Here is a 12,675-nt window from a genome sequence, read left to right as displayed (position 1 = left end):
TGTTTTGGAGGTTATTTGGCTTTGTCTGGAAAATCATGTTTGGTTTTTCTAGGTCTCTCTCCCTCTCTCACTCTTTCTGCTTGATAAAGTGAAAATGCCCTTACCCTCTTTAGTCTCCCAGGAAGACCTTTTTGCAGACTTGTATAGGAGTTTGACTGATACGATAGGCCCATCGCCAGTATGGGGCTCTGCATTGACATGAATGGTTAGATGGTGAGGTCCAGTACTGTTCAACTTTGGGGGATTCTGAGGTCTGGGAAGAACTGAAAGAAATTACAATCCTTAAACCAATTTCCACTTATCCATTCATTTTCTAAACGGAGTCTCATCATCATGATCTTGTTTTTTATTGTAAAAGATTTCAGGGAGGACTCGGAGATTTAATCAGCTGAGTCTTCACTGAAAAAGGCACCATCCCCTTGAAGATGCATTATTATTACATCCTTAGAGTATGATAAAGCATTATTTTCCAGGTCATTAGAATATACAAGGTTCATCATATACATCAACAGCAAAGTGAGTCAAGAAGCAGGCAGCGTTTCTTGTATAGCCATCATGAACACTTTAAAACGGCAGTCAGTAAAGAGGAAATAAACAGAGGAGGACTCTTACATGATCTATTTTATTCAAAGTACTAATGTCCTTTAGCCCATTCACTCTATAAGCAGATATACTGAAAAGTCCTTTCAGCTTAAAAGTTGCATGCATTTGCATATACAGGCACTACGGAGTAATCAAAATTATAGGTCATTGTCAATTTGAAGTTTGAGTTACTTGAATTTGTCAGAACTGCACTGCTTAAATACAATTCTGTTCATTTGAATGGAAATTAAATAAGGCACGAAAAGGCTACATAAGCGAAAAGAAACTGGCTTTTCCCATCTTAAGCAGGAAGTTGTGTTTCTTAGATAATGTAGCAATAGGAATTTAGGTGCATAAAGTGATTTTTCATGCCTACTCACCTTTTAGTACATCTGCTCCATGTCAACACCAAACCCGGTCACCCGTAAACTTCATGCAACTCTCAATTCAGTTAGGGGGGCTGAGATGCTCGTTTTTTTAAATGGTGGTGGTGGAGAATTCCACAGACAGTAATACAATAGAACACTGAAAATAGTTTTCTTCAGCTTTTCACAAAACTCCAATACAGCGAGAGGCATAAACATAACAGATCATGTTTCATGAGAAGCAGAGAGGGCAGTTTAGTGTTCCATTCTGTTTCATCAGGAGTGAGGCTTCAGATTGAGGAAAACACATTTATTAATATATCAAGCGTACAACCAGCATTGATATTCTCATGTTTCATTAGTCTGCCGATGTATTGGGGAGCTTGACCCTCTGACCCCTGGCAGATTGGAGGTCCCATCCCCTAAACACGGGGTGAGGTATAAGCAGAACTGAAATAACAGGAACCACAAATGCATGCTTGTCAGGATCTCTGGGACATGTCTCATCAAGACATTGTGGGCAGTTGCTTGCACACTTCTGTTTTGCTGACAAGGCAATCATGGAACCCCATGGTAGGCCACGTGGGACCCCATTGGCCACCTAACCCTCCTGCTGGCGGTGTATGAACCGGCCAATCAAGGCACCCCTAATGCATCTCCCTCCACCTCACTGGTTGAGAAAAAGAGGTAGAGATCTGAGTAAGAATCTTGTATCTACTTTCTTCTCCCTGCAAGGAGAAGGCAGGGAGGAGTGAGATGCCTGAGAAGATCTCATGACTCCCTTTCCTCTTTTCTATGAAGGAGACTGGAGCTTCTTGCAGGCCTTTGATGGCCGGACATGGAGGCAGCCTCTGCACCCTCCCCCTCCTGGTTTGCACCTCATTTTTCCCACAGGAAAAAGCAAATGCCCGAACTTATATTGCTCGTGCAACTGAATTAGCTATGCAAATGAACTTGTTTAGCACAATAATTTCACATGACATTTTAGTGAATTGATTTCCGAGTCATATTAATTCTGTAGGATAACTGAGTGTGCATTTTCTTATGTAAACCAACTTATAAAAAAAAATGATCAATGGACTATTTTACAACATGTAAAACTATTTTTTTTTAAAAGAAAATAGAGAAGAAAGATTATGATATTCTAAAACAAAGCAATCATAATATTTCTCCATGCACAAGCAGGATAATCGCGACATAAGTGGATGAAATTCTCTGATGGCACTGAGACGCAGAGCTGTCTCGGAGCTCAGAAAGACCGAGATGGTCTTTTATGGAATGCACAGACCTTCCTGCGCAGCAGCCCACTGTGCGAGTCTCCTCAGTTATTGTTCTGTGGGTGGACCCTTGGGCCGAGGGGGAGTTGTTGCCACCTGTGGGGAGGAGCCTCACAGGTCCCGTCCGTCGGCAGGCAAGGCAGATGAATAGCAGAAAACCCGCTGGAGTTTCACTACTACCAGCCCGCGTTCCCCTCAGGTTGAGCCCTTGGGTTCCGAGGCCGGCTGGACTTACTTGGGGCCTCCGCAAGGATGGAAGTCCAGGGGTTGCGCAGTCTGTAGTCGGTGTCCAGGCAAAGGTCGTGGCAGGCGCCATAGGTCATAGTCGATATCCAGGCAAAGGTTGTGGTAGGCGGCGTAGCTCGTAGTCAGGTCCGATCCGAAGTCAAAGCCAAAAACAAGCAGAAATGTTGAGGAGGGCAGGAGCGGGGAAGGAACTCAGGAACTCTGGACAACATGATGATCACAGGAAGCGAGGAGACCTGTTGCCAAGGCATCTGTTAGGAGCAGGATGCAGCCTTATATAAGGTTGAAGGGCTGATGTAATCAGGAATGGCCGGCAGCAAGTTGGCAGGAGGCACATGCACACACCTAGGAGAAGGATCTGTGCAAGAGGAAGTCGGCGGCATCCCAGCCGCGGATGAGGCTGGAGAGATGTTGGCTGGCAACTCGGGGCCGCATGGGGAACCGGGATGGAGGGGTTTATGTTGGCAGCGCCTCCCTGCCACTACCAGGGGGCCCGGACCTGCTCCCACTGCAGCAGAGCAGCCTGGGGTGAGAGAAGCCAGTCACAGGGCTCCGCGGCCGGCAAGCGTTGCAGTTATTTCCTTTCCATTCTTGTAAATTGCTCTCTCTCCAGCAGGTTGTCATGTTTTTCCTTTTCTCTTCAGTTCTTCTATGCATTCTTTATTTTTAGCAAGCTAAAAACACATTTTGGAAAAATTCCATTCTTTTTCTTTTGGCATTTGCGAAAGCTTTTTGTCATCCAAAACTGAGTTGGACATCACCACAATGTTTTTCAAAATGTCTGAATTGTAACCCAAAGATGACCTAAATTTTCTAAGAAGATGTCTGTGATTGACTTCCATGATCTGTGTCTGAGAAGTCACAACATGCCTAATTGCACTCATTGTACTCATCTGTCCCACAGGTCTAGAAGATGCAGGAGCCACATCTTACTCTGCACTGGATCAGTCTGTATTCTTCACTGGGGTTAATAACATTTGTAAGGTTTTGGCTGTACTATGTCCAACGTAGGCAAGACAGAGGGAAGCATTGATTCTTCAGTTTGGATGCTAAGAAGGCCTTTGAAAAGGTCCTTTGACCTCTTAGGGTACCTTGTTGTTGATGCAGGAAGAGTTTGGCTCGTTTGCGGGTCTCAAAATCAACCGAGACAAGTCAGAGGCCCTAGATGTCATGAATTCTACCCAACAGCATTGGACTGGGCAATTCCCGCTGCGTTGGGCCTCGGGGGACCTTAAATATTTAGGAATAAAAATACCGAGGGTCCTAGACGATATATATCAGCTTAATATACAACCTTTGATGCGATACACGGTAGCAACATTAAAACGTTGGCAAGGACTATCGCTGTCTTTCAAGGGTTGGGTTCATTTATACCAAATGGTAATTTTGCCTAAATGGTTATATGTCCTACAAATGCTTCCCATTAGGCTTTCTTCATCCAATGTCCAGTGCCTCAATCAAGCACTTCGTGCTTTTGTGTGGGGGGGGAAGGAGGTGTTGTATTCCGGCCGTGGCCCCCTACCATGCCTGTGGCAGCGGCCCGCCGCGGGAGTTCCGGAAGATGCCCCGGATCCGACGTCCCTCGCTCTGACATGGACCCCAGTGCTGGTCGCTGGGTGGAGAGCCATCCCTGCTCCTCCCTCGCGGCGTCCAGCGGCATTTCCTCCGCCGAGGAAATCCAAGATGGCCGCTGACATCCCTAGGTGCAAGGCCGCGCCCCCTTCTCTGATTTAAAGGGACCTGATCCCTTTAACTAGACTCACCTGTTTTCTATGAGCCAGAGCAGAGGAAGTATAAAAGGAGACTTCCTCTGCTCATTCGTTGACTTGGCAACTTCCGTGGTTAGTCAGGTCTGCTTGCTTCGGTGAGTTCTTGTGCTTTGGATCCTTGTTCCTGTTCGTCTTGGTGTTCCTGGTTTCTGACTTCGGATCGGCTAGCGGTGATTCCTGGTATTGACTTTGGATTGGCAAGCAGTGATTCTCTGGTGTGTGACTTCAGACTGGCAAGTGGTGATCCCTCGGTGTGTGACCTCGGACTGGTAAGCGATGACCCTCTGGCACTTGACCTTGGACTCCTTCTTGACCATCGTCTCCAAGGGCCCGCCTAAGTCCCAGCGGCCTGGGTCCCTACGGGCTCCTTCCGGGGGGACCGCGGGCTTCCAGGGGTGAAGCTCCAGTCCGCCCTTGCACCGAACTTCTTGACCTCTCAAAGGTCCACCTAAGTCCCAGCGGTCCGGGTCCCTATGGGCTTCTCCTGGGGGGACTGCGGACTTCCAGTGGTGAAGACACACTTCCTTTCTTCAACGTCACGACTCTTCATCTGCCTCCACAGTTGCCTCTGTCTCCTGTGCCGAGGGTCAGCTGGTCACGTCTTCTCTTCCTGCCTTGCCACCCGACGGGAGAACCAGAGTACTAACCAGAAAGAAGAAATCAGACCACATTACCCCTGTTCTAAGAAGTCTTCACTGGCTACCGGTCGAAAAAAGAACTGAATTCAAAACTTTAACAATCTTACACTATGCAATATACAAAGCAGATAACACTGCCCTCAATAACATGATCCAGAAACACAAACCACAACGCAAGACAAGAACCGCCAGTAAAATGCATCTTGTCATACCTTCTCTTCCTTTAGCAAAGCTTTCCAACACGAGAAACAGAGCCTTCTCCATTGCGGGACTGAAATTATGGCACTCCTTACCAGATTACCTAAGCTCACTTAGCGACATCAAATCCTTCAAAAAGGAACTCAAAACATGGATATTCAATCAAATATTCAAAGATGGCATTGGTTAATTTGAACACAACTGCTCCTACACATAATCACTCTCCGCTTTGCACATACTAAATTACTAGAGAGAACACTTCTCAGGACACTACACACCTATCCACAGACTCCTAATACAGTTAATCTTAGTTAAATCAATTGTTTACCTCTCACCGCGCTCTGAGATAGGATATTTCCCTCTCAGTCCTAACTTTACCCAAGTAAGTGAAATCTATACACACCAAGCGATTAATGTAGTACACAAGTTTTTATGCAATATGTTAATCATTACCTGTCTGTCTACAGTAATACCTTGTTCAGTTCGATTGTTTATAAACTGTAATAAGTTGAACAGTTCTAATAAGTTACACGGTTCTACTGTTTATTAACTGTAATAAGTTGTTAACCTGTAAACCAGAGTGAAAGCAGCTAGCTATACTTCGGTATATAAAAACTACTAACTAACTAACTAACTAACCTACAGACCTTCATCCTAAGGTATTCCATCCTCCTGTTGGCCCGAGGGTTCACAAGCCTGAGCATAACAGGAGGCCTCGCATCCCCTTGACAGTGTTGCAGCTACCAGGCCCGAGAAGAGGTCTGGGGTGCCCAGATGTGGAGCAATATAATGTGGCTTGTACTTTATGATATATTAAAGACTGGATATATGAAACTTCCCATTATATTCCACACCAGGTATTAAAAGATTGGTATGGTGTACCCTCCCTAAATGCCTTGTTACATATGAAAGCGTCGGAGATGCAGCCCCATCTAAAGAGCCACCTCCTGATTGTTACTTGTAGACACATGTGGGTACAGCTCTGTAGGAAAATACAGCAACCACGGGGAGTCATGCCTATGCTACACTTGATTTATAATCCCTTTTTCCCACCAGATTTGGTTGAAGCCCCGTTTCGACAATGGCACACTGGAGGTCTTAAACACTTACATCAACTGGTACACCCGCTCACTCGTGTATTGTACAGCTTTGCTGAGCTCCAACAGCAATTTCGTATACCCAATTCGGATTTTTATGCCTTTCTACAGATTCGCCATTTTATGCAGGCACATAGTCACAACTGGCAGACACTCAAACCCACAGAGGCATTGCTTAATCTATCTATCTATCTATCTATTTATTTATTTATTTAACGCTTTTCTATACTGCTCACAGATGCGTCATACACTGGTGACAATCTGTTTGTGCAGAAAGTAAAGGAAACAGTGGATGTTATTAAGGATCTGTTACAATTCCCGGTCCCAAAAGGCCTGTCCTTACCTCTCGGTGCCCGGCTCAGGCCTTCTCATCCCGGCAGCGCCTGCAGGACCCCATCACGGCCCTGCCACTTCCCAGCTCCCCGGCTCGACTCTGGCTGGCCCCTAAGCTCCTCTGTGATGGAAGGATGCTGCCGCCTCGACCTCTGCACGGGCCGCCTCCCAGCCGCGGCAAGGGAGCGATGCCATGCTGTCTCATCTGGTCCTGGACCCTAGGTGCACGTGTGCACCGTGGACCCAGATTTAAAGGGGTCGTGGCAGGAAATCTTCCCATGGCCTCTAATGATGACATCACTTGTCCCAGGTATTTAAGGAAGGACCCAAAAAACAAGACGGTAGACAGTCTAAAAAAGCCATGAAACTGAAGAAAACAACAGCTAGACTGATGCCTTGGAAAGAATTTTATTGGAAATATTGAAAGTGCCCGACTCTGGCCAAAGTTTCGCCCTATAGCTGCATCAGGGGCTCTACAATAAAATATAATAATTAAAATCGATAATAAAACAACCCAAATACTTTGAATAACACAAAAAAAGTTTTTGATAAATGAAATCGATAGCTTTATGTATAGTAAAAGAGATGGAGGAGAACAAGTAAGATATAGACAAGGAAGAATTATTCAACATTACCTTTAATATTATCAACATATAGAGACAAGGCTCATTGTATATACTCAGCTAGTATCTACTAAAATAAAGATAAAAATGATAAAAATTAATCCCCATCCCTCAAATCAGCGCACTCATCTCTCACCAGAGGGAGAGCCTTCTCCGTCGCTGGTCCCACCTTCTGGAACTCCCTCCCCACCTTCCTACGCCTAGAGACTTCACTTCACAAATTCAAGAAAGGAATCAAGACATGGCTTTTCCGACAGGCCTACCCCGATACAAACCAAACTTAAATTTCCTCCCTTTTCTGCTCCTTCCGGCTCGACCTTCTACCCCCTGTACCCCCTCCCCGCCCAACTCACCATCTGCCCCTCTACTACCCTTCATGTTACCCCAGTTACCCCTGTTTCCTCCTTACCACCTCTAAATCCTTTTAATCACCCCCAAATTACGTTATATTTAAGTGAATACCATTGTTCAGATAATACAGCCAGTCTCTCAATACCTCCTTAGCTCTACATAAGTTGATCGTAACTGTACATATTGTCAACTGTATATAGTTTTCCTCTATTTTGTTTCTCACTTCTTCTATCAGTTCTGCCTTTCCCATCCCCCTATCCCCTCCCTCTCCCACCCCCCCCCCGTTTCCTCCTTCCCCACCCTCCTCCCTTGTTTTATTGCTCTATTGTTTTATTGTTCTATTGTTTTATTGTAATTTTCCTCCTTGAGTTCATTGTAAACCGGCATGATGTGCTTCACGAATGTCAGTAAATAAAAGTTAATAAATAAATAAATAAATAAATAAATAAAATTATAGAACCTAAAAAAATTAAAAAATTCTTTGTAAAAATAGCTTACAAACAGATTTACCTGGTTTAATATTTCATAAAGGATTTTGTACATCCTGTAAGATTGAAAAAAGAGGTATAGTAAAAATATTAAAAACTCAAACAATAAAAACTAATTATTAAAAAATCAAAAATTCGATAAAAATGATAATATATGTTGTATACCAATGGCATCTCAATCAGCAAAAAGAGAATGTATTCAGAGACTTCATTGTATGCATGTTAATCATTCTATCTTTCTCCAAATATGTCTCGCTGTCAATTGTAAGAGCATAGTTGTTTATACTGTGTAACATCATTCAGAAGATATAATCCTGCAAATAAATAAATCTTGTATATCGCAAGGTATAAGTCAATGGAAAATTATTATTTAATTTTCCATTCTTATATTTTATATTTAATATTTGTTATGTATAATTCAATTATTTTTTAACAAGAATTTTTTTATCTTTTTTACATAATTTTAGCAATTTTAATTTGTTTTTATTGATTTTGATTTTTATTGATTTTATTAATTTTATTAATTTTTATCATTTTTATCTTTATTTTAGTAGATACTAGCTGAGTATTTACAACGAGCCTTGTCTCTATATGTTGATAATATTAAAGGTAATGTTGAATAATTCTTCCGTGTTCTATATCTTACCTGTTCTCCTCCATCTCTTTTACTATACATGAAGCTATCGATTTCATTTATCAAAAAATGTTTTTGTGTTATTCAAAGTATTTGGGTTGTTTTATTATCAATTTTAATTATTATATTTTATTGTAGAGCCCCTGATGCAGCCATAGGGCGAAACTTTGGCCAGATTCGGGCACTTTTAATATTGTCCAATAAAATTCTTTCCAAGGCATCGGTCTAACCGGATATTTAAGGCAAGCCCTGACTCTCAGAGCTTGCCTTGGCAACAGGTCTCCTCGCTCTTGCTTGCTTGAGTTCCTGAAGTTGCTGTTCCAGTTCTCCTGTTTCTGCTGCCTTTTTCTGACCTTGGACCGGACCTGACCTCACTTACCGCTGCCTGCCTCTGACCTTGGACTGGAGCCGACCTCACTTGCTGCTGCCTGCCTCCGATCTCCTGGACCAATTCCATCTAACGCTCTCCACCTAGCCTGGCCTACTGGACTGGATCAGTGCCGCCCTTGGCGTCAGGCCTCCGGCCTCTCTCTCTCCTGGTTGCCACCGCCCTTGGCATCAGGCCTCCGGCCTCTCTCTCTCCTGGTTGCCACCGCCCTCTCTCACTTACTTCCTGGGATCATCCATGCAGAGACCCACCTAAGACCAGCCTGCCCCGGTACCCAAGGGCTCAACCTGTGGGGAACGCGGGCTGGTAGTGGCGAAGCTCCAGCTGGCCTCTGCTTCCCATCCAGCCTCGCCACCCGAAGGTGGGGACCTGTGGGCGTTTCCCCTTCAAGTAGCGCCAACACCATCTCAGGCCAAGGGTCCACGGATGCAACAGGATCACTGTGCTATCCTCCTTACTCTTTCAACAGCTTTGGCTGAACAACCCTTCAGCTCCAGGAAAAGTCAACCTTAATACTATAGCAGGCAATATTTCTATCCAAAAAGATGATACCAACAACATCCCTATCCATGCCCTCACTTTCAGTAGTAGCAGCATCAAAACAGGCTGTGTACCAGAGAGAGAAGGAAGCCTAAGTCTCTACAGTAGATGCAGACCAAAGCCCATCCTAATTTTTTTTTAAATATAGTTTCAATAAATCTTCGCTATCTTCCTTAGACAATTTTCCAGTAGGGGAAACATTTAATCTTTCAAACAAGCATGTTAAAATCCGATGCACATGTGCGCATGGGAATCCTATTTTATAACATCTATGCGCCAATGCACACGTTATAAAATAGCCGCATCCATGTGTGCGCACTGGGAACCGTGCGCACATGGATGCATGCGTTTTTTTTTTTTTTTATTCTACTCCTTAGTGTCATAGAAGTGTCAGAAGGTATTCCTGTTTCTCTCAAGCCTACAGTTGCCAAATTTATGAACGGTCTCACACATTTGAAATCTCCAATAAAGGATCCTCCTGTACTTTGAGATCTGAATGTAGTTCTTGCTCAGCTCATGAACCTACCGTGTCTAAGGAAGATAGCCTTAGCAACAGCAGAGACGTGATCCTATAAATCTGAAACTAAAATAAAATAAAATTCCATTCTTGGAAGGTTTTATTTTTGAGAGCAGTTAATCATATGCAAAGAATCAAGTGAATTACCAAGCAATTGTCTCACACTCTCCTTATATTCAATTCTTTCAATACAGAGTAGCTTGGAAAACATATCCTAAATTTCTCTCAAAGTTGATTTCTCATTTCCATTTAAACAAATCCATTGTGTTGCCAACGTTCGTTCCAAAGCCACAAGCCCATATAGGGTGGGTAGGCCCTTCATACATTAAAATGTGGAAGAGCTTTACTTTTCTGTTTGTAAAGGACACAGTTCCACAGAAAGTCCTCACAACTAACTCTTTGTTTCTTTTAATCCGATCAAATGTTTTTTTATTTAGTTACAAAGAACATTGTTTCTACTTGGATCTCTGATTGCATCACTCACTGCTACAGTCAGGAAGGAGAACATCTTCAAAGTACAGTAAAGCCCCATCAGGTTAGAGAGTTACCACACATCTCCACTCTGCTTCCATAGAAGATATCAGCAAAGCTGCTGTCTGTCTGCTCTTCTATCCAACTTAACTGGTTTCTTCATACAGTGTCTACTACGTAGCTTTCTTCACACAAGCTGCAGCTGAATCTACATAAGTCTGAATGAAGCATTATGGATAAGCAGTTTTAACCTGCTGATTATGCTTCCTGCCATTTCTGGGGTTACTATGGGGGTCAACTTTCAAAGGGTTTAGGCTTCTAATTTTTGGAATTAGGGCTCCTAAATTGTCCTTTTTGAAAATGTACTAGGGCTAAGTCCCTAAATTTAGGCTCCTGGTTTCATTATGCTCTTAAATTTAGGAGCCTAAAAGTGGGTAGATACAGTGACATAGTTAGCGGGAGAGAACAAAGTTAGGAGCTTAGCACTGATTTTCAGGACTAGCACCTAATTCAAGAGCCTAAATCTCGGCAATGAATAGCGTTCCTAAAAGTTTAGGAACGTAAATGTCTGTGAATTTTCATCTGAAAATTTAGACACCTAAGTTTGGCTGAAAATAGGCACCTAACAGGATCCTTAGTTTAGGAGCTCCACTTTATTTGAATATCATCTCCTTTATATTCATAAGATATAGTTTCTAGCCTAGGAGTCAAGTGTGATACTAAGCTGAATATCCACAATCTATGATCTGGGTTACTTTTTTTATTGCCACCATTTGCGTAAACTGCAATCTTTTGTTTAGAAGGTTTTTGCAACAATTGTACACGCCTTAATACTAAACCGATTAGATTAGTGAAATATAGTACAAGGGATTTCTACTACTTCTTTGAACTGCATTCAGTTACTGCAAAACAACATAGCAAAGTTGTTTGTTGGAGCAAAGCTATGTGACCATATGGCACTTATACTCTGTTGCCCTATAGAATAAAATTTAAGATGGTGCACTCAGGCCTTTGGAGCACAGGAAGATGACTGACAAAGGAAGATGGCTGCCACTGCCAGCCAATGAGTAAGACCAATGGTATGCTTCAGGGCAGGAACAGAATTCTTATGTACACTGTGTGTAGATGTTGTTGAAGGAGTAATAATCAATAACATAGGTTAAGAATAGAAGAAAGGAATGATCATTTCAAATACAACTGTACCCTCTGCAATGTACAATGTTTTAAAAATATGAACGAGTATCAAACAAAAGGTTTCACTGTCAAGTAATTTTTTTTTTAATGTTTAAGCATTTTTCCCAGAGTTCCTCCTAAATCTAGGAGCATCCATACAGTTGTAAGGAAATCACAAAATACCTTGCACTCACTGGATCTCATTAATCTACACTGGCTATAATGAAACAATCAATATCACACACTCAGCAGAAGCTTAATCAGATCCCACTCCTGCACGGGAGGTATTCTGAGACACCATGTTCCAAATATGGCTGCCTCTACGGGTCTCAGAATAGGTTTAATGAAAAAAGCTTAAACAACTTCTTTCTGAATGACTTTGTGTCATCTTAAGTGGACAAGCAATACTACTTGCTAAACATGCTGTTGAAATGTTGTCCTGTGTCCAGGAGGGTATACCTCTCCCTTAAACTGAAAGGTTCAATCAAGTTCTGGAAGGGTCACTAGAGGCGACCAAGACATGCTTTCAGGTCTGAAAAGGACTTTTTAGCAGGGAGCTAAACACCTGGGCAGAGCAGAGCATATAATTGTTAATTAATTTGTACTGAAGACAAATTTAGGCTCAAAAAGAGACCACTTAAACGGCCTTACCTTTAACCACAACAGTGAAAGGCCTTTCGGCCATCCCTGCTACAGTTTCCACACTACAAATCCAAACTCCAGAATCTCTCTGTTGGGTTTTGTTCACCAGGAACTGGGCCACTGAACCCTTCTTTTCTTCTCTGACTTCTACAGGCTGGAAATACAGACATAGAAGAAGCCCATGATTAGAACATGATTTATTATGATCATGATGAGTAATACCAGGGGTAAAACCAGGACTGGCTCAGCTTGCTCCCCGATAGCCTGGCACCATTTGGTAACTGATATGTGCATCTCACTTGTGCATAAAGTGGCTAAAAACATTTATTTATGCTCATGCTGA

General features: G+C 42.9%; 1 protein-coding gene across 2 annotated transcripts in view; it reads right to left on the bottom strand.

The window, feature by feature from the left end:
• Window positions 1-12,675, bottom strand: part of TEK (TEK receptor tyrosine kinase) — a 204,923-nt gene that overhangs the window by 74,238 nt on the left and 118,010 nt on the right. Inside the window, exons 9-10 of one of the 2 annotated variants that reach the window (XM_029606483.1) lie at window positions 12,342-12,486; window positions 105-188 (exon numbers count right to left, since the gene is read on the bottom strand). In XM_029606483.1, coding sequence (XP_029462343.1) covers window positions 105-188; window positions 12,342-12,486 — 229 coding nt within the window. Of the gene's footprint in view, window positions 1-104; window positions 264-12,341; window positions 12,487-12,675 lie in introns of both variants that reach the window. The other variant, XM_029606474.1, reaches the window with a different exon arrangement.

Source organism: Rhinatrema bivittatum, chromosome 1 (genome assembly GCF_901001135.1).
Source record: "Rhinatrema bivittatum chromosome 1, aRhiBiv1.1, whole genome shotgun sequence".
Classification (NCBI taxonomy): domain Eukaryota; kingdom Metazoa; phylum Chordata; class Amphibia; order Gymnophiona; family Rhinatrematidae; genus Rhinatrema; species Rhinatrema bivittatum.
The sequence above is the reverse complement of the archived record's forward strand: the minus strand, read 5'-3'. Positions and strand labels throughout refer to the sequence as shown.